The sequence below is a fragment of the Heliconius melpomene genome, chromosome 6 (assembly GCF_056956725.1).
Source record: "Heliconius melpomene rosina isolate 202511_hmr_F chromosome 6, ASM5695672v1, whole genome shotgun sequence".
NCBI lineage: Eukaryota > Metazoa > Arthropoda > Insecta > Lepidoptera > Nymphalidae > Heliconius > Heliconius melpomene.
This window is the reverse complement of record NC_140394.1, coordinates 8118652-8142276: the sequence shown is the minus strand read 5'-3', so window position 1 is coordinate 8142276 and position 23625 is coordinate 8118652. Positions and strand designations below refer to the sequence as shown.

The following is a 23625-nucleotide window of genomic DNA, read 5'->3' as shown; positions in this document are numbered from 1 at the left end:
CACATAGAAAGGTAGGCAGAGGGAACCTGGGAACCTAATGTTAAGACACTCCGTTTCTAAAAAAGCTTCATTTCATAACGAAATAACTGATCTCTCACATTTAGCATCGTTATAGTAAGTTGCAGTAAGTTTACTTAAAGTCATTTAAAAAAGAAACGTTTCAAATGACATAAAAATTTTCTTTAAATTGTAAGTTTCATTTCATGAATCCAAAATCATAAATGTTCATATTACAAGGATTACTCGAGAAATAATAAATAATATTAGGTATATAAAATAAGATAAATTAAAATATTAGAACTTATAATAACATTAAAGTGTATTTAACTAATTTTTTTTTTCCCATTTACCCATTTAAAAAAAGACATACATATCCTTTGTTAATATAAATTGAAATGTAATAATATGGATGGAGGCGTTGCTTAGGATGTTCACACGAGATAAACAGCGTGTACGTGTAATTTACCAAAATATTGCCATTTTAGAGGAGTCTGTGACGTCGGGGCACAAATTGGTCTACTCGCTTCTGAAAACTCCTACCATATATCAGAGACAATGAATATTCAATTTAAAATTTTATGTGAGTTTACATAGAAATAGTAGTAGTTCCCATATTTTGACCCTATATGTTATGTTACTTGAGGCCAGTCGTGGCTCAGGGGCACAAAGTTTGACTCTAGATGCGACTGGTTGTGGGTTAGATTCCCAGTCAATATTTAATATTTTCTTTTCTTAGCTCTTATTTCGAGGCAAAGCGCAACGTTGAGTTGCGCCACTCAACACGCAATAACTCCAGAATTCGGCGGAAAGTGGGGAGCGGGGTGTTTTAACACTAGGCTCCCTCAGTCTACCCTGCTACAAGTGTGATACAGCGTGAAGCGTGAAAAAATATACATGTACTGATGATAAGAAAATAGTAAACATTTTTAAGTTTTAAACATTTTTTTGTTAGAAAAATAAAAGAATTTTTAATATCATGACTTTTTTTAAGAAAGACAACATTTTTACTCAACAATTTTTTAAGTAAAGCTAAGCACGACGCACGCTTTCCGTGAGAGCCGCATTCTTGAACTTTTCCAGCTCTCCGAAATAATTATGGTGCAATTTCTCGCGTTTCTTAAATTTGTTTACAAGAAATTATGCATCGTTTTCAGGAAGTGTTACATTACACTAACTGAAATATTTTAGCATTCATTTTATTTCTTAAAGCTTAACTTATTTGCTTAAATATCGAATTAAATCAGTTCTTTCAACTGTGTGTTTTAAATAAAAATTAAAATATAAAAAAAACCTAAAAATTCATCAATTTTTTCAGCTGCTCGCTGTATTCTACATAAAGTAACTAAGGTAGCCAGAAAAAAACTAAAATCTAAATATTCCTTTCCCTACAGAAATTATTTATTAGTTACTATACATATATAAGGTTAATAAATAAGGTTAATAAGACATTAATACTTTAAAATGTCAGATCAAATTAATGATTAAATCAAGTTTCATGTCATTAAAAAAGAATATGACGGGAATGACAGTTATCGATCGCGTATGTGCGTGAGTGTGTGTGACCGTGGCGCCTCCGAGGTGCCAGGGCTCGTAAACAACTTGAGGAAACTACGACATTCTCCTAAGTGAAGAAAAACAAAACAAACAAACTGATAAATTAATTATAGTTAATAAGACATATACGACACTTAACCCGTATATATAATAAATAGTATATAAGTATGGGTGTATCTTATGGTACGGTGGTTTGGTTATGTTCTCACTCAAGGAAATGAAATACTTAATATTTTCATTCATTTTCTTGCTCTGGTAACGAAGCAAACCGCGGCGTTGAGTTCTGCCACTCAACAGGGAAGCGGGGAACAGAACCGTCTTAATAGGAACCGAGGGTCCCCCCTGCCTATTCTGCTAATAGCAGGATACATGAAGCTAAAATGAAAAAAGTGGTGGTGGATATGGTGTACCTATAATGACTAAAATAAAATAAAAATAGAACTATATAACAACATGAATTTACGCTGAAAACCATACTTCTTTTTTAAATACAATTTTCTAAAATTGAAAATATGCAATATAGGTAATTTAAACATGGTTGATACTAAAATATGTTTACAAAATAACAAGACGTAAATTAACTTGACTTAATAATTTATTAAATGTATAAATAAGCTGAAATGCCGTGTGGTTCCTCAAGGTTACGTTAAACTGGCGAAGCAATAAGGCGCAGGCATATAATATTATAATAAACCTTTAATTAACGTTTATTTATTATTACTTTGATTGAGGCCGTCGAGGAGCACAAGCTAGCGACTGTAAGCGCGACTTCTCTCATAGCGAGGCGAAGCGCACCGTTGAATTTCAACTCTAGAGTTCGGCAGGAACAGGGGAACGTGGAACGGAGTGTCTTAACACTAGGTTCCCAATTGATCCCAAAAAAAATTATTACTTTGATTGTGCTCATTACTTTGAAATAAGAAGTTTATATGAAGCTGGGTTTAATTTTTTTTAAACTTAATTTTAATATTAATACTTTAATACCAAACTATGACGTCAATGCAGCACAGAAATCTAATTAAACTTTATCAAAACGATGACAGCGCGATAGCGGCCCTATATACCTATATACCTACTCGTATAGGAACTATTTATTGATTCAGTAAAATAATATCATATCTGACGTAAATCGCTTTTCACTCCATGAATAAATTATTTGGACAGTAAACACAGTTAATAATATACAATATAAGCAATTTATTACCGATGTTCAACGCTAAATATTGGTACACTCAAACTTAATTTATGTAAACGATGATTTAATTAACGATAAATTTAGAGCTTTCGCTTTGTTTAGTGAAATATATAACGAGGCACTACAAATATTTATGTATGTTATTAGGTTATTATTAGGGTTACGTATTTCAAAAGAAAAAACGAAATCCTTATGGGGTTAATTCGTTGTCCGTCTCTCAAGGATATTTATCTCAAGATCACGTGAAACTATTAAGCTGAAATTAATATAAAATATGTGGATATTATCTTATCTTAACATCTGGATATTATTCTTCGGTATTTTAGAGGGCAGAGAAATAATCAAGCTTCTAAGACAACGCAAGAATCTCCATCCAAGTTGTCAAATTTCCAAAACCTCTCCTGGTTTTGGAAATTTGACAACTTTCCTTGAGCGTATGGAGTGTTCCTCCAGTCCAAAGCCAGTTTCTTGAACTGCAGCTGTTTGAGCCTGCGACTTGTCTTGGTGAATAGCACTTCAGTCCGCAGTTGGCCTTGACTATTCAATAGCCTCCCGCAATCTTCTTGTTTGGTCTGCGTAGTAGGATCCATAATGATGGATTTCGAGGACACTTTGAATTCATTCGGTGTTAGCTCGTCGGCTCTTTTCCATCTCATCGATTGTTGTTTTTGTTTTTTTTTTCGTTTCGAAATCTGGTTATGGTCTGGTTATCTAAGCCGTAGACAATACCGATTACATATAGATTTATGGTAACGAGTCATCAATACAAATTATTATGTTAATAAATAATCATCAAAGCATAATGTATTTTATTTTCTGATATTCATTATTCACTTTTAATTTCTGTAACCTTCACTTGATTTATCAATAATACCTACTTCTTTAATTATAAAACTTGAATTTAGGAAGTGTTTTGTCAAAATCCAACTAGCTATGTCCATTAGGCTGGAGCACTATTCATTACCAGCTTTTCACAACGTCCCAGCATACACTGGCGTAGAGCTGAAAACTCGCTCGGCAATTATTTTATGCCGCCTCAACTGCAGACTCTGTTGAAACCATTTAAGCTGTAATACTCTTAATTTTTATAACTCAAATAATAAATGTATGAATAGTTCAATTTAAAATAATTGGTTGCTCGGTTGCTAACAGTTGTTTAAGTGTATCGTTTACGTTAATTTCACAATAAAACAAATGTAATAAATTCTATGAAATAGGCCAGACTTGAGTAATTCTGACAATATTCTGATAATGAAAACATTCTTATATTGAAAAAATAATTAACGTAGATTCTTAGAAAATATTTTTTATTATTAGGCATATTTTTAGATTTAGTGGACTAATCAACTTTTATTATTCGTTGTCTACATTGCAATATATAGCTACTTTAATTTTTACGTTTGTATTCATTATTTTTAATAGTTTAAATTATAATAACAACATTTTTACTTGTCTTCTTCGCCATTTAATAATTTCCATTTTTTAGCTAAGCTTAGCAGGGTAGGAAGAGTGAACCTGGAAACCTAATGTCAGGATATTTCGTCCCCATTACGTTCCCCATACGATTTTTTAAGGCATTGTGTGTTGAGTGGCGAAGCTTAACGTCAAACTTTGCCTCAATACTAAAGCGAGGAAATGAACTGGTCTTACTTTGTTTTCCATATAATGATCAAATACACAGCTATGAACATAAGTTATTTGCTTAACTAGTTATTAAACGATAAATCCCATTCGCAATCCAAATTATTTTCAAATAAACAAAAACACACACACTAAATAATTCGATTCGAAGCAAACACAAAGAATACTGTTAAATAAATTCCAGTGTACATTGAACTGAACAGTTTACAAGTCCTAGGAGATCTAATACATCTTATTACGAAGGCAATATCTTAAAGCTTGAAACAAAGGCGGCGGGAATGCAATTTTCTCCATATGTCAGGTGACACAACTTGTAGCATAATGCATTAGGGGTGTTGAATTATTAACTTTGAAACCAGCGACAGCGACAGCTGCACTGATAATTGTACTTTCTTCGTGCTGCAGATTTATTAGGTTATTGATTCTACTGTAAAATATTTATAGAATGAAGAAACACTATTTTATTTATTGAAACTCATTTTTTTAACAACAAGCAGAATAAAAATATGCAGAGTTATATAAGCAACAACACTCCTTTGAATAATAATTTCTTTAGAGCAGTTATTTGAAAACGTGACCGTTTAGCGGCTTCTCAAGACTTCAAAGGTTGACTCAAATATATCCTGAACGAAGTAAGGGTGAAGCACGATATGAAACCATAACTGGAGATCAAAAATAATAATACACGTTTCCAAAGAAATGTTTTTAGTTGTTATGTGAAATATACTCGTAGCAGCACATACAAGGAGGGAAGTCGTGGCAAAGTAAGCTTTTGTAACGCCGTATCGCAGAAAGCTTTGACATTACACTATGTTTAAGAATAAGGTACAAATAAGGATTTTGATTTTCTATTTTTACCTGAGTTTCAGTTTATTTTCTTATATTAAAATGTCATGGAATTGAATAAATGACAACACACTTTTCTAAAAGATTTACTATTCTAGTAAAGGTATATCTAAAAATAAATAACTAAATATTAATATTACATTAAGAAAGACAACATTCAAAATAGAAGTAAGTAATCTTAATTTATATTATAATATAATATTTCGTTAGCTCGACGTTAAAAGTACGCGACAGCCAACCGCCACGAGCCGCCATCATAGGAACTGGGTGTTTGTTTGCACAACCCGTACAAACGCCACCACACAAAAGAATAACTTGAATAATGGTAGCGCTATACGAGTATAAAACAGGAGCAGCTAAGTTTTTGAAACTTTAACAACTTTATAATTGAAGTGCAAATTCATTTCAAGTTGTTTGTCTACTTGGATAATGGATGAATATTGAACATATTAGTTATGTAATGCCATTTTTGTAGTTCTTACATTTTTTTCTCTACTCGTGTATAACTTTTTATGTGTTTTTTCGGCTTCACGCTACATTCTGTAAACAACAGGATTGCCAGAGGGAACGCGTAGATAGTATCTACGTTCCCCAATGTTCGTGGATTTCTGAAGACATTGCGTGTTAAGTGGCGAATTTCAATGCCGCGCTATATAAATATTTTATTTCCTCGAGTGAGAATCGAACCTACAATCTGTCGTGTTAACATGAATCTCTATAAATGAAAAATAAATAACACGTCAAATACTTTCTTTAGTATTGTTATTTACCATCGTAATAAGGTTTAAAGTTTATGCAAATCTTCAAATTAAATCATTCGTTTTTTAGCTTGATGCTGTATCTCGCATACAACAGATTAGCCAGAGGGAAGCTGGTAACCTAGTGTTAAAACATTCCATTGATCAATTTCCGCCGATTTCAGAGCATTGTTTGCTAAGTGGCGGAACTACACGCTGCAAGAGTTACTAATATTATCAAATTGTAATATGATCCCAGTTGAATTCATCGATTCACACCTATATTCCTGCTAGCGTGATGTAGTTCTTGCTTCATTAAACCAAATTCTATGTAGTCTAGTTAAACCGCAGTAAAAAGTCAGTTCTCACATAAAAGCGTAGTTAATGTTAACAGCCAACGGTGATGAGATATTTAACGGAAACTTTTATTGTCTAACTATGGGTACCTGCATGCGAGGTTCAGAAATATGTTGCGAAAAGCTTTACCAAACGTGAACTTTGATCGTAAACCAGGAGTTCGTGATCTTAGAAAAGTTAAAATTATGCTTGTCTAAGTTAATATTAATTTTCCATTTAAGACGCTTACTAAAGTTATATGCTTGCTGTTCTAAATTACCTATATACGAGTATATATTTTTTATAACTTTATACTATAACCCGCATATAGCAGGGTAGGCAGAGGGAACCTGGGAACCTGGTGCTTACACACTTCTTTCCTATATAAGTACTTGAAAAAAATAGAATATTTTAAAAATAATATCTATAAAAGTTACCACGCACCGCTCTCTGCGAAACGTCTTTTGTTTCAATAGCCAAAGAATGATTTGAAATAATATTCCAGTTTATTCCCTTTTTTCATACAGTGAACTAAAACAATCGTTTACTTTTCTCATGCCAGTAACTATCAAAGCTCGACATAAAATAAGAAATATTGAATAATAAAACAGTGGTAAATAGTTACGAATAAAAATATATTACAATACCTATATGAAAAGATTTTTATATAAAAATATTAGAAAAATAATTTATATTATAAAAACTGATTAAAACAAACATAAAAAAATGGAGAGTAAGGAATATTAATTTTTCTAGTATCTATTATTGTTATACATTTAAAATACCTTTTTATCTAAACTATTAATATAACGCAGAAAAGTTTGTTTACTTGAAACCCTTTATCTCAGGAACTACCGGTTTAATTTTCATTTTGTGTTGGATAATCCATTTATTGAGGAAGGCTATTGCATCACGTTAATCGCTTAGATGTAGGTGCTGTACATAAATCACTGTACCTGCGGTCAGAGTTACCTCGCGGACGTAGAATGTGTGATGTCATGTAGGAGTATGACATACACTTTTTAGTTTTTTCCATTTGACCACAGGAAAGACGCTGTAGATAAAAGCTAGTGTTTTATAATCACCGAAAATATGGTACGGTTTATACTTATAAAACCGTAAAAAAAAGTCATGGTTTCTTCTTGTTACGTTTTGCATACAATCTTTTAGGAAACCCTACATAAAAACATAATATCCAGTTTGTCTTAACATATCGGAAAAATATCTATATTAAAAATACAAATATTCCTATTATATTAGGCTTTGAATTTACAAGAATTACACAGTTAGATACGACCCAAGTGCCACACAATCGACATAGCTGTTATATAACTGTATATTATATGTTATAGAAATGCTTAGAGCTAACAGAATTATCCAAGTTGCCAACAATGTGTATTACAATATAGAGTTACTCATAGTATTATATAAACTGTATAATATATATATTAAGGAGTATAGGCAGATGTCGTAGACCACAAACAAGGTCGCATAATTTTCACATCCAGTCGGTAGAAACACGGGTGAAGCGCACCTCTCTCTCTCTATTGTTTTTTTATATATGTATATAATATATCCATATAAAACGATGTACTTAATTTTTTTCTCTATTTTTTTATTCACGTGTTTGTGTATCCTTTTCTTATCAATGAAATTCATTTTTATAGATAACTAGCGGACCGCCCGCGGCTTCGCCTGCGTCAACTACGTTATTATTCATTTCTGTCTCCATGAGTACCTACGTCCTATATGTGATGTCCATGCAAAATTTTAGATTCCTAGCATATGTAGTGTCTGAGATTTCGTGATGAGTGAGTGACCTTTCGATTTTATATATAAAGATGAAGAGTGACAACACAAATTGTATTGACATTTCAACAAAATTAGGATAGACAATAACCAATAAAGTACATGAGTAAATAAAAATGGGATGATTAAAAAATATTTTGAAATGTCAAAAAGTTAAATAGTTCTTTCTGTGTTTAAAGCAATATATGGTGCGGGTTAAGCTTGTATAAATATTGTAAAATAAGTATATAATTATAAAAGTATCTACACTTTGAGGCCGTGGTGGCGCAGCGGTATAAGGGTGTGACTGTAACGCGACGATTGTGGGTTCGATCCCCAATAGAAGAAGTAAAATATTTATTTACGTTTATATTTCCATTTCTTCGCTCTGGTATCGAGGCAAAGCGGGGTTGCGTTGAGTTCTGCCACTCAGCACGCAATGCGTCCAGAAATCGATAGAAAGTGAGGAACGGAGTGTCTTAACACTAGGTTCCCTCGGCCTACCCTGCTCTGCACGGGATACGACGTGAAGCTGATTTATTTATTTTATTTTACCTACACTTATAAAGTAGTCGGACTACGAAATATATGCTTGAATGCGTGCGACAAAAGCAATTAACGATACAACTTTACACCTTTTAAACACGACAGTTAAAAGTGAAATTATTAACTATAAAATTGCCTTAAATGAGTAATGTTATTATAACTTTCTCTTGACCTATTTGAAGTAACATCTAATTTTAGGTGACAGTGGGTTATACATAGTATATAATAGGTTAGAACGCCAATTTTTAAAACATTAATGAACATATAGTGAGTGAGTTATGTAAGCCATTAACAAAAAACTAGTTTAAATTAATTACTATATTTCAAAATTTATGCAATGGATATGTAAAACTGTAACTTAAAAATACATTTTAAAATAAATAGATGTATGTAGCTTTCCACAGTTATTTTCGTAAATTTAAACTAAAAGTGTGTACCTAGTCATATTAATTTACAAACCAATAGTGCGTCTCTTTGCTTTGAATAGTTGTTGTTTAGCTTCCCGCACACAGCAGGGTATGCAGGTTAGCCTAGTGTTGAGACACTTCGTTCTCTATTTTCCGCCGATTTCTAGAGGCATTGTGTTAAGTGGCAATACTCAATACCTTCCTTGACACTAGAGTGATGACATAAAAATATTAAATAATTCATTTCCTCGAGAGGGAATCGAACTTGCGACCTGCTGCGTTCACAGCCACACGCTTATAACGGCAGGACTGGCCTCAATTAAATTACTAACAAATGAAATATACGATAGCGTAAACCACATGAGAACCTGCAGACAAGTGTCACGCGTCGCCGAGAGGTCTCATTATGTACTAGAGACAATAAACCCTGAGGGCGTTGCTCGACTTTTGCGCTCTGACCCCGGGTTAATGTTTGCACAGCTTCCACTAAACGGACAGAGGGGTTTGAAGCATGAGTAAAGCTCGACCGCACGACAGTCTGAACTTAATGCCTTACAAGCTTGTTAACGAAAAAATTACATTGAAAATAAAACAAATATCGCCGTCGCATTATCGCTGCTTTTTTGGTTATTGGTTACCGTTTTTTCACGCTTCACGCTGTATTCCACGTGTAACATGGTAGACAGAGGGAGCCTGGTGTTAAGACATTCCATCGCCCACTTTCCGCCGTATTCTGGAGGCATTGCGTGTTGAGTGGCGAAGTTCAACGCCGGATTTTGCGTCGACGCCAGAACGAAAAGATGAAAGTATTAAATATTTAATTTCCTCAAGTGGGGATAGAACTCACAACCTGTCGCGTAGGCTATAGGCCCATAACTAAAACATACGTATATAATAAAAACATTTAATAACAAAAACAATTTTATAACAACTTAAATTTACGATGCAATTATATTTAATATCATTTAAATCCGTGTCAAATTATCTAACTAATTTAATAAAACATGTTGCCTACGAGAGATTAATTAGTGATAAATCGAATAGAGCATTAGCAGACCGAGGCTGGACGCGGCGCTTAGTCACGCAGTTGCGGTCAGCGGACAGACTTGACAGGACTGTATTGATGGGTGGAGTTTAATGAGGCTCTCTAATGACTGCTCATTGTTGGAGGACTCATTAGGAATAAATATAAATGCAGGCTTAGTGTGTTGTGATAGAGAAAACACTGATAAATTTAAGACTTAAAAGAGGATTAGGAGAATAAATAGAATTAGTGTATATATTTTTTTTAAACTATGACGGAAAGTTTATAAAGAGGTGAATGGAAAGAGGAGAAGGTGATAGGCTGTGGGTTCAAATACTACAAATTTAAAATTTTCATTTCATTGCTCTGTTATAAAGTATCTGGTAAAGCTCGGCGTTGTGTTCCGCCACTCAACACGCTGTGTCCAGAGTTAAGCGAAAAATGAGATGTGGATTGTCTCAGCACTGAGCTCTTCTTCCTATCCTGCTAAATTCGGGAAACTAAAAAATAAGTCCACAGTGTAAAAGGTAATCTATAATATAAGTATTATATTTAATAATATTTAAGGAATAGATCAAAAATATTTTGTTTTTCACTTTACAAATCCCAAAAGCGCGTTTTTGCAGAAACTCTTAGTAAATAAAAAGTAACGAGCAAGCAGGGAACTCCAGCTTATCGCAGTAAGTAAATTAAAGTGAATGCGGCACATACGTCACGCTTGTCACACGGGCGCGAGGGGCGCGAGGGCTCCAGCCCTCTCTAAGTGGCGCCTCGTGTCTTCCCCTCGGCGCCTCAAATCTGCCCCTACACTAATTCATTCTGATGTTTTGCTTTGTGCTGGATCCTATTGACTGAATTGGCAACAATGTTATTTATCTAGTTCTTCATTTTCAAACGAAACGTGTTCATTTTATTTTATAGTAGTATTTATTTTTTGCATATTTGTTTAAATTAGTATACTACTTCCTCTTGTTTATATGGAAGTACCTACAACCTAACTGACTATTAATCTTTATTTTATATATATATTTTTATATTTATACAATATGTAGGTACTTGTATGTAAGTAGGTTGAAATAATGTACAATTTGTTATTTCTTTTGTACAGAATATCTTTTCAATTACTTACCTATGTAAACTCTAAAATTTGCATCAGCTGACGACATCTGTCATTTTAGAAAGAATTTTAAGACTTTTATACAAATTTATAAATATTTGATATTTGTTTTACCATAAATCTGAATCCATCAATATAAATTTACTAAAATGTCTTTTGTTCGGGTTCATCGCGCACTTAAACAACTACAGGTTTCGATGTTTACCTACATTATTTTAAATATTTTTACATATATGTTATACATTTCCCACGGCTTTGGTCATGTATTAATCAACCATAAATTTTACAGCATGTCTATCCTTCAATGAGGTATAAATCGGCAAAAGCGGAAGCTTTCCTGAGTGGTACCAACACAAACTTTTTAGAAGCTCAGTATGCAGATTGGATGAAATCTAGGGGATCCATTGATGGCGTGAGTGTATCAAAGACTTTTTATAATGCAAAGCACTTTGTTATTATCACATAAAATATCTAAGAATTTCATACTGACCTATAGAGGACAAGGCTAATCTTTCACCCAAGGTTTATTTGTTAGTTTGCTTGTAGTAATAGAAAATGTTCTAACCGTTAAAATCATAGAGAAGCTATATGTTTCCCAGGCTATAAGCTTTTGTTCTGCATATAATTTGTATGTGACATATTTTTTAAATACGATCCCCATATAAATTCATGCAGAGAATTAAAGAAGCACCTGTAGCATTATTATAATAATATTTTTATAATACAATTTCAAAATGTGCGAAAGCTAATTTTAATTAAATTTTAATAATATTAAAATAGTTTCATTAATGGAATAAGTCCTGTAAAAGGGCAAAAGTTATTTCATAAAGATGTTTGTATACTAAATTAACTTTAAAATATGACTCTTATCTGCTTTCAGTAAAAGTTTCTTATTTAATATTTAAATTGTTTGCCTTTTAAATGTAGACGTGGGACGGGTTTTATGAGAGTGTCAGTGGTCCAACGTTAAAGATCGAAGAATTTGAAGATGAACATAGCCCTAAGTCAGTCAGTAAGTTTCATCCAAAACATTAATCCAGTTGCCTCGTAGTGTGTAGTGTTCATATTTAAACCACCACCACCACCAAACACAGACTCGTTTGTTTCCATGGCATAAAATATTTAATTATAAATTTATCCAAAATTTAATTACAAATTTAGTAAGTAAAAAATATAATATAATATTTGCTATAAACTATATTAGTTCTAATGATGAAGAAGAACACATTTGATTTCAGAGTTAAAGTCTGAGAAGACAGACGATAAAGAGGGGAAATCAAGAATCAAGTTACACCTAGCAGTACAAAATCTAATTAGGAGCTATCAGGTCAATTTGAAAATTTCTAGTGGGTTAAAGAACGAAACAAAACTTAGAATTAAACTGTTCATAAATCATGATTCTTAATGATTTAGAACTTTTATAAATCAAATTCAAATTTCTATTATGTGAAATAATCATAAATAATTATGAATGTATATGTGTGTATTAACTGTAATATGAATAGAATTTAATCTATGAAATTGACGACAGGCACGAGGTCATCTTCTAGCAAAAACCGATCCATTGATGCTTACAATAGGTGCTCGATGGATTCTTAAAGCGCAGAACGCACCTTTGGCCATAAAGGGACTGGAGTGTCGTGTGGTATCTCGAGAACTTGGAAGTGTTTTGTGTATGTTGCTCCAAAGCTTTATACTTTCATACCTACTTACTGTATTATTAAGTCATTATAATTCTACATACATTTTAATCCTACATACTACATATCTTGAATTAATAATTAAGAAAATATATATCTCAAACATAAATTGTTGAAAAGGACAGCTTAATTAATCGTTTGTTGCTATGATTATTTAATTCATTAAAATATTTAGGTTAATAAAAGTATTCCAATTCATAATACCAGAAATTATAAAAAATAAAAGGAGAATAACTGAATAAATAATAAAGTAACAAAATCTGCAAGCTGATACTAGCATTGGCCATTTCAAAGCCTTCATTACGGCAAACGTAACAGACCATTCCAGCCCTGTTATTTATTTTAAAATTGGTGGTTCTCTTAATTACAGACTGAATGGAATTGATAGCTTTGTTTATTGGTAAAGTATTTTAAGATAAATCCGTAGTTGTAAAATATTCGAAAGGATATCCTAGATTTTATTTAACTAGGGTTTCATTATAAAATTTTGAAAATATTTTAGGTGATGAACATATGGATACTATATTTGAATTACCGGAAAGAACTTCTATAGGCGGTAAAGAAACAGCGTTGTCGCTCAGGTACGTAAATTGCGTTACCCCTACGGGTAAGTAAAGGTTAGACCATTTATCTATGCAATTATAATTTGATAATTAAAATTCTTTTATATATTTCGTAGTTATTTTTATAAACTTTACATCTTTAATATATTGCCACTATACCTAGAGAGATTATAAGTCGCTTGGAGAAAGTTTACTGTGGTTCAATTGGAGTGGAATACATGCATATGTATGACCTGGATTGCATACATTTTATACGCGAGCGAATGGAGCCACCTGGAGTATTTGAAATGACTTCTGAGGAGAAAAGAATCGTCATGCGACGTCTCACTAAGGCTGTATTGTGAGTACCGTGAACTGTGAATGTAACTTTTTGTTATAAATTGGACAATAATTATCGTACATATTTTTTAATTGAACCTTACGACATATTTATACAATTTTCATACCTAAGAGAGTACCAGAGGTACCTATTTACTTCTTACCAAATTTCATAATATTCCTTTTGAGCCACGGAACCTTCAAAAGGGTATTAAAACAACGACACCAATGATATAATTTAAAATTATATTCAATTGTGTCAAAGCATCTTAATTTTTATATTTTTTTATAAAAACATATTTATATAGGTAATTATTTAAAAAAAATTTTTTTATTCAGTTTAGAAAAATACTTTGCAACAAAGTGGCCCGCGGAAAAACGTTTTGGTCTGGAAGGAGGTGAGACTATGATAGCTATGTTAGAAGAAATCGTTGATTCTAGTACTAAACTCGGCGTAGAGTCAATTGTTATGGCCATGCAACATAGAGGTATTCAATTTTAAGTAAATAATATTAAATAATAGAATTTCTAGACCAATAAAAAAATATTTTAAACCTTTCAATTGTGCCTTTTCAACAAAGCCAATAGTAACATCAATCCTCAATTTTATGAAAAGAAAATACATAACAGGTACCTACTCTAATTACGATTCCAATATTCAAATTTGTAGGTCGACTCAACATGTTAGTGAATGTATGTCGCAAGCAATTAACAGAAATATTTGCTCAATTTAAGCCAATGGAACCAAAAGAACCGGTAATTAATTATCTGTAACACAGATATAAACTTAAAAGAAAAAATTGAATCACTATTCGAGATTACGGAAAGTTTTAATTACTTTTCTTCGTTAGGGATCAGGTGACATCAAGTACCACCTCGGCACGTTCATCCATCGATTTATTCGTAGAACGAACAAATACATCAAGGTCTCTATGAGTTGCAATCCCTCTCATTTGGAAGTCGTTTCTCCCGTCGTAATTGGGAAAGCTCGCGCAGAGCAACACTGGAAAGGAGATAATAATGGCGACAAGGTTTATTAAGACTGTAAAATAGATCTTTTTCTCTTTTCACTCGCAGTAAAATTACTTTCTAGAAATAATTTCGAATAATTTGTAAGATAGAAACAGTTTTTTGCGTAATCTATAACGAGTTGAGAGGCCGTAGTGGCGCAGCGGCACAAGTTGACTGTAACTTGACCATTGTGGGTTCGATCCCCACTCGAGGAAGTGAAATATTTATTTACGTTTATATTTCTATTTCTTCGCTCTGGTGTCGAGGCAAAGCGCGGCGTTGAATTCTGCCGCTCAACACGCAATGCCTCTAGAAGTCGGCAGAAAGTGGGGAACGGAGTGCCTTAACACTAGGTTCCCTCTGCCTACCCTGCTGTGTGCGGGATGCAGCGTGAAGCTGATTTTTGATTTTATAACGAGTTGAGACTAAATATAACATTTTATATTTATTATTACATGAAAATGATAATATTTAATTTTATTTTTAAAGTAGGTAAATCTAGTATGTAATTTGGTAATACGTAAGAAACCTTTTACCATAGGTAATGGCAATCATCATGCACGGTGATGCAGCATTTTCAGGACAGGGCGTTGTGTACGAAACAATGCACCTCGGCAACTTGCCCAACTTCACAACACACGGATCTATTCATATAGTATGTAACAATCAAATTGGGTACACCACTGACCCAAGATTCGCCAGAAGCTCCCCATATTGTTCAGGTAAAAATAATTCAGTAGGTTCCATTATGGTACCTTTGTGTGATTTGAAATATTGGCAAAACATATTAATATACTAAAATAACGTTGAAATTAATATACCAGTAACATACTAATGTTATCATAATAATATAAAAATAACAACCAACCATATTAACAATGTAAACTAATCTATACTAATATAATAAAGTGGAAGAGTTTGTTTGTTTGTTTGTTTGTCCGATTTACATTGTTTTTGTTTTGTATGAAAGCTGCATTCTTCTGAAGTGCTATAGGCTATATAATATTACATTATACATATAAACTAATATATTTTAAAGTACTTTCTAATTTGACATGCAATTTATTCTGCCATGTTAATAACAACCGTCGCGTCGCTACGCAACCGTTACCGCGACATTTTGATATTCATCCTTATGAAAATAAATATAAGAGTCACTTTTAGCAATTTAAATTATAGTTTACTGTATAACATTCTAATAAATAATTAAGGATATATCACTGATTCGAAACGACCTAGCCTACGGGCGGCACAGTATGACCGACGCGAAAATATTCTTATAGTTCAAGCAGGCGTAGCCGCGTCCGTGTCCACTAGTATATAACATAATTGATACTTTTGTAGAGTATTAATTTTATGTATGCAAATATTGGACATATATTTATTTACATTTTATCGTCATTCTCTTTACTTTTGACTATATTAATCAAGTACTTATTAATTATTTACAATTTATATCAGATGTTGCAAAGTGTGTGGACGCACCAGTTCTCCATGTTAACGGGGATGACGCCGAAGCTGTAGCGCATGTTGCCAAAGTTGCCATTGAATTTAGATGTAAATTTAAGAAAGACGTCGTTATAGATTTAGTTTGTTATCGACGCTTTGGTCATAGTGAAGAAGACGAGCCTATGTTTACGCAACCGTTTATGTACAAAAAAATTAGGAGCATGCAGACAGGTGAGTTATCCTTTTTAGATTTCACAAGTAAGTTTGATAATATAATTTTAATTTTCAATTTCACGCTGTATGCCGCATCCAGCACGGAGGCGACAATGAATAGAGGAGCTCAACGTCGCACTTTGCCTCGGGAACCAAAGCGAACAAACTAAAATATTAAATATTTCTTTGCTTCATTGGAATCGAACCCACAACCTGTTTATCTCCTTTACAGAAACACCCCTGTGCCACGGCTCCGATTTTATCATAATATTTGTATATTTATATTTTTCATAAAAGAACGCGACATGTTCTTTAGAAACATAAACTTTTTTATTTGAAACGGTGTAGTAAAATATAGCGATATTATAAAGCTGTTTTCACAAAGATTATATGAACAACGTATCACTTTAACGAATAGAAGATAGATTTTCTAGTATATTTTTGGGTGATGTTGACTTTCTCATAAATGTAAACATAACGCTTTTAATAATAAAAATAAGTAATATAGAAAATAAATATTTTTTGAATAATCAATCAAATGTTAAAAATAATTATAGGTATAGAGAAGTCACTTAATGAATTAAAATACAAGCATTATTCTAGTTTTCGCCATCTGCCCGTACAAAATAAACCCTTTTAGTTAGCTATTTCTGAAATAATATAAGATATTAAAATAACTAAAAAAAACATATTTCAGTATAGCTCGTTATATTTTTAGTGGACAAAATGTATGCAGAACAACTAAAAGCTGAAGGCATAGTAACAGATGCAGATATTAAACGTTGGGAAAAGGAATATATGGACACATTAAATAAGCATTTTGATCTTGCGAAGAAGATTACCAAACTGAGTATAATGGACTGGGTCGACACTCCGTGGACTGGTTTCTTTGAAGCTACTGATCCCAAAAAGGTTCTTTTTTTTGTTCATACGTACATCATCATGTTCCGTTGTCAGGAAGTATTTTTTCACCTTTTCAAGTGTAGCCATTTAGAAGTTTAAGAAATAAAAATGTAAGCACATTAATCTTCTTGTACTAGTAGATAAAAGTTCAGGTAGTAACATATAATTTAAAAATAAAAAATAAGTATATATTATTTAGTAATATTCATTTATACAAATTAATACTTTTTAGGTACAAGAAACTGGTATCTCAGAGACATCAATTACAACAATTTCGAAGCATTTCTGCAAACCACCGGAACCATGGGCATTTGAAATACATAAAGGTATTCATAAAATTTTGGACAAAAGAGCAAAAATGGTATGCATAATATTATATTTCCTTTAAATAAAACATATAAACTTAACTATGTTGTTTTCAAAATATTTATTTATGAAATAAGTAAAATTAGTAATAAGAATATGAATAACTACGAATGTTGACGTTAGCCATAACAATATATCTCTAAATTTGTTCGAAAAGAAATGGAGGACAAAAGTAAAATATATTTTTAAATAACTTAAAAATACTTAGATGTTAAATAACATATAATATTTAGAACTGAATTTACAAACGGACTTAATTATACATAATTATTTATATATTATACATACATGAACCATATATTCAAACGGGATCAGGATGACAATTCTCCTGGCGTAACTAATGGCTGGCGATATAATTTAGTTCGATAATTGCTATTATTCATGTATAATTGCCTTGTTTTTGTATTGATAATAACTCTAAGTTTACAAAATTTCACCCAGACTAGATTAGAATGCTAAAGCATTGTAATTAATATCAATCAAAAATTAAAACTAGAAAATTAGAAAAGGATTTTAAGGACAAACTACATTCCAAACCCAATAAATTAGCAAATTAAAGTAGTAGTATAATACATGTAAGCTATCTTTTAATATAAAGACATCAAAGATTATTTCTATTTATAATATTTTTCTCTATCTTGCAAAATAAACAATGTATCTGTAAGTACTCCCTACCCGGCATAACATATGTAATTTTTTCATCGTTGATTAATATTTCAAATTTATTGGTTTTTATTTTTATAGGTTAAAGATGGTATAGCTGATTGGGCTATGGGAGAAGCATTAGCTTATGGTTCTTTGTTAAGAGATAAAATTCACATAAGACTGACGGGAGAGGATGTAGAGAGAGGAACTATGGCCCACAGGTATATTGTTTTATTGTAAATAATTATTTTTTTGATTATATATATTTAAAATACGTTTAATAATGTCCGTAAGTTATTATTTAAATACAATTGTAGCATAATATACATTTTAAAAATAAAATATTCAAGTAGTAAACGAACAAAAAAATATACATTTTATATAATATTCAATTCAAATACAAAAAACTTTAAAACCAATTTTAAAATATAACTCAACAAAGAGTACCTAATCTAATTTTAAAATGTCCGATGTGAAGTTAAAGTAAAACGTCTAGTGGCTAGCTCAATATAAGAATTACTTGAAACGAGAACGTAAAATAAAGGTCACATATACTTTTCACATTTATATGAACTCCCCGAGGTTTGCAACTAAGTGAACTTATAAACCTTCGCTAAATTGTTCATTTTACCGCGCCAGCTCGAACTAATCGACTGGAGACCAAAATTTTCTTGGATCGGACATGTAGTAATTGGAAACAATATGGAAACAATATATACTTTAAAAAATAAAGATGGAAGGCTTTGTTTTATAATATTTTTATAATAAATTCTCAAAAAAATAACGAAATATCTTAAAATTTCATTTGCAAATAAACTAATCAATGTGTGAGAGGGAAATTAAGTATTTGAAGTTATTTTATTTTAAATATATATAATACATACATAAGGAAAAACTATACAACTTTAACCTACTTTCTATAAACAATTTGCAAGAATGTATGTTTTTTATGTTTCTTGGTAAATTGATCATTTTACCGCAATCGGAACTAATCGACCGGGGACTTCCCGGGTATTGGACGACCAAACCCGATTCACGATTAAAGCCACAATAGCCGAACTGTTCTAGGTTTTATCCAAAAGGCTTCAATTTCCGTTGCGGGACAATAGCCCGCTGTTCTTTTTAGTTCGTTTGTGCTTTAATTTAGTGCTGTATAGAGAACTACTTCAATAATACTGCAGGTAGTACAAAGGAATATTAGTCATTTTCATAGAATCGGAGAGAAGCTTTTGTATTTTACATCTGTGACTTATAAATGTTGTGATTTTCAAACAAAAAAAATATTATTTATTTAAATAACTCAAAGTATATAAAATAACTTTAAGTTTATTATGTATCTTTTTTAAAATAATCGCTTATTATATAAAAACACAGGCATCACGTTTATCATCATCAGGGCGTCGATGGCGCAACACACAGAGTTCTAGACACATTGTACCCAGATCAAGCTTTATATAGCTTGCATAACAGTTCGTTGTCCGAATTTGGTGAGTGAACTAGGCCATTTTTATACTATAAAATAAAATATGCAATAATTATAATTGCGTTACCAAGATATAAAAGTGTTACATACGAGTATATTAATGAAATAACGCGTTCTTGTACAAGTTCTACGTAAAGCTAATATAAAGCGGGTTGTGTGACACTGTGTGCTCGTCAACCGGCTACTCATGTGGCTTGTCAACAATGTTTGTTGAACCAGAAACCAACGTACACCCACTCCTGCTCGGCGGACGTAATATATGAGCTGGCAAGTTATTTAGGGCCTCTTACCAAACTAATTATCGGGGGAACGTCTGTCTATTACGAGCACTTGATACTGCATCCCTTCTTGCATCATATGCTACGTTAAACAAGCCAGTCTAGATTGCATAAATCCAATGTGTATTTTCTCGTTAACACATGTATATTTTGCATATATGTAAACAATCAAACTAAATTGTATTTTTCCAAAAGTTTCTATCTATATAAAGCTATGTAGGAAATTATTTTCAAAATGAAATAAAAGTATTTTATTTATTTTTTCAACAACAGGTATTCTTGGTTTTGAAGTAGGCTATTCATATTCAAGCCCCTTTCTTTTGACAATATGGGAGGCACAATATGGAGACTTTGCAGATACAGCACAGCCTGTTTTCGATACTTTTGTAGCCAATGGTGAGAGCAAATGGGTCTGTCAATCTGGAATAGTGGTGCAATTACCTCATGGAATAGATGGGGCTGTAAGTTTTAGGATCGTTTATTTATAGTAATTACGAAAGAAAAAAAATGAAAATATTGTAATTGATTACGACGCAGTTTTAATTTTTTTAAATATATTAGGGTCCTGAACATTCATCAGGACGCGTGGAACGCTATCTTCAACAAGCTGATGATGATGAAGATGCTATTCCAGACTTGGATGACAAAGATATGCCCTGTAATTAATTGATTTTCTAATATTTTAAATACATACATATTTTGTTTTAATGAAACTAATAATATTTAGAAGATAAATAACATTTTTTAGTCTTACGTTGTCCAATGGGGAATTGTCTGTACACGCAATCATTTTCATATTTTAAAATATACCAGGGAAACAATTTCCTGGTTAGAATATCTTTTAAGCAGTAACAAGAATAGTACCTACAAAAAATAAACGCATAAGGCATAACGTAGTTTTTAAATATTAATGTAATCTATTCGGCAAAAAGAAGGAAATTTAATTTAATTATATTTTTAATATAATAATATACGTATTTAAAGTGAATCAACTACGAGCGGCAAACTGGATTGTTTGTAACGTGACGACCCCCGCAAATTATTTTCATTTAATTCGGCGACAAATCGCTCTGCCATTCCGAAAACCACTCATACTGATGACGCCTAAAGTTGGTCTTAAACACCCATATTACACCTCGCCTTTTAAAGATTTCAAGTTGGGAACGTGCTTTCAGAGGTGAGTAATTACTTAGTTACATTTTAGTATGAAAACGATTGATATATTTTTAATAGAAAAACAAATCTTGAAGATATAAAAGTTAAGGATTTTTTTAAATTTAAGTTTTGTTTGTTAAGTTTAAGTTGTAATATTTGATAGCAATAGGTTTTAATTTCCGATCCCTAATTTGAACCAAATATAAATTGTATACCTGAATAATTTTAAAGGGCAATACGGGAAAGCGGACCAGCTTCCCAAAATCCTAAGGAAGTTAAGAAATTAATATTCTGTTCTGGTAAAGTCGCCATCACAATTGACGAATTGCGCAAAGAAAAGAAATTAGAAGACAAGATTGCTTTGTGTCGCATCGAGCAAATTTATCCGTTTCCCTACGATTTGGTGCTTGAAGAATTCTGCAGATACCAAAAGGCGAAAATAGTATTTTGTCAAGAAGAGCATAAAAATCAAGGGCCCTGGTCATTTGTTAGGGCCAGACTTGAAAATCTTTTGGGAAAAAAAGTACAGTAAGCATGTTTTTCAATATTTGGATATCTTTCCAATGTCTTTTTATAAAATATCACATTTTTAGTCATAGCTAAAACACAAATAATAGTAAACAATCTCAAATAACATTAATAATATATATATAGTAATTATAATAAAATGAAATCCTTTTATAGATGCATATCAAGGCCACCCAGTGCGGCATCAGCTACTGGAATCAAATGGATACACGCAAAAGAACTTAAAGAGTTAAAAGAAAATATAATAGCCATATAACCTTTACGACTGACTATAATGTAATTACTTAAAACCCAGTACTAATAAAGTATAAAATTTACGACATTTTCATCATTAATTAAGGTACACATGTAGAAGTGTACTTTTAGGTCATGTAATTTTTATAAAAAGTAAAAGTCTTGTTCGTATATAGAAGGAACATTTTTAACCTATTTATTTTTACTGAGCTGTTTTATATTTTATGTATTGTAATAAAATGATGTCAGTAAAAACTATTTTGTAGCTAATTTCTTCCATAGGGTATTTATTTCATAAAAATAAGTAAGGCTAGCTAATTCATATTCATTAACGTCTTTTGACAGTCAAAATCTATATATATAAAAGGACTTGCCCTCACTGACTGAGATAAGGCGCACGCACAGCCGCAACCGCTGTGCGTAGAAACGTGAAGTTTGGACAGATGTTTATTTTCGAAATCTGGACATCCACTATGAAGGGATTTTGAAAAATTTTAACCCTAAAGGGGTGAAATAGGGGTTGAAAGTTTGTATGAAAAAATCTTTAAATCGCCACCGATTTTTATAAAATTTGAAACTTAGACTCTTAAAAATATTTCTTTATACATATGCTTCGTGATTTATTTTAATTCATCCCCTAGGGGTGCAAATAAGCAGGCGAAGCTGCGCGCGTTCGCTAGTATAATAATAATAATATAATAAATAGAGAGAGCGGTACACAAATTCAACATTCGTATAAATAAATGTCAACCCCAATCTAAACAAAGCCAGGATTACTGCTTGCTGGTACCTAAAATAGCTTTTATTCTAGTGTGCTTTGTGAAGTACTACTCTGCAAATCATACGCTCCACAGCATAGTTTTATTCAACAGACCCTAAAAGAGAAATCAAATTTAATATTATATGTGATAGTATAAACTATATTTACAGATTTTAATTGAATGTAATAAATTTCATTATATATGTACAAGCTGTTAAAAATAGTTGCTTAAAATAAATATTACGTAATGAAATAAAATGTTGTCATAACAATTATTATATAAAGGCAACTATAGTAATACGAAAATATTTCTGTATATGATAAGAAATATTTTCGTGTTACGGGGTAGGCAGAGGGTTAGTGTTAAGACATTCCGGTCCTTACATTCTAAAGGAAATTCTGCGTTTTGTCTTATAACCAGAGTATGGAAAATGGAAAAAAAGAAAGGAAAATATTATAAATATTTCGTTTCCTCAAGTTTTAATCGAACCCACAAACTGGCGCGTCTAGACTCGCACGGTTATGCTTCTGCGCCAAAATAGCCCTCAAGTTATATATGTATATAATAGCCCTCAAGTTATATGTTAAAAAAGGACCTATTATTTATGAACATAATAAAAGAAAGCTGGTTGTCAACTAACTATTGTATGAACTTTGAAATATTACAATGACTTATTCAGGTCATTATTCAATATACAGGTTTATTACAAAGGAACGTTCATTACGCCAACATACTCGTATATCATAAAATCAGATCACTACTAATAAAACTGCTAACCCCGGCGTCTGTCTACAATAATACAATATAACCAATCAAGCGAAACCCTT

General features: G+C 32.0%; 2 protein-coding genes across 2 annotated transcripts in view; one reads left to right on the top strand and one right to left on the bottom strand.

Moving 5' to 3' along the window:
* LOC146538345 (uncharacterized) overlaps positions 1–23625 on the bottom strand; it is a 124443-nt gene that overhangs the window by 70934 nt on the left and 29884 nt on the right. The window lies entirely within an intron of this gene.
* LOC146538346 (2-oxoglutarate dehydrogenase complex component E1-like) lies at positions 11496–22162 on the top strand. The gene is made up of 20 exons (XM_085187002.1): positions 11496–11603; positions 12119–12203; positions 12430–12518; positions 12723–12864; positions 13394–13472; positions 13618–13794; positions 14112–14260; positions 14443–14528; positions 14624–14803; positions 15325–15505; positions 16245–16463; positions 17164–17357; positions 17581–17709; positions 18459–18580; positions 19734–19846; positions 20394–20581; positions 20682–20778; positions 21105–21297; positions 21507–21803; positions 21960–22162. Exons 1-20 carry the CDS (start codon positions 11496–11498, stop codon positions 22057–22059), a joined length of 2928 nt encoding a protein of 975 aa, XP_085043128.1. The 3' UTR covers positions 22060–22162.

What these genes read in the sequence shown, in the direction of transcription:
- LOC146538346 (XM_085187002.1), top strand. Translation starts at nt 11,496, where the DNA reads ATGAGGTATAAATCGGCAAAAGCGGAAGCTTTCCTGAGTGGTACCAAC. An exon ending in ACATAGCCCTAAGTCAGTCA is followed by an intron (nt 12,204 to 12,429) that starts GTAAGTTTCATC and finishes ATTTGATTTCAG; the next exon opens with AGTTAAAGTCTGAGAAGACA. An exon ending in AGAACTTGGAAGTGTTTTGT is followed by an intron (nt 12,865 to 13,393) that starts GTATGTTGCTCC and finishes AAAATATTTTAG; the next exon opens with GTGATGAACATATGGATACT.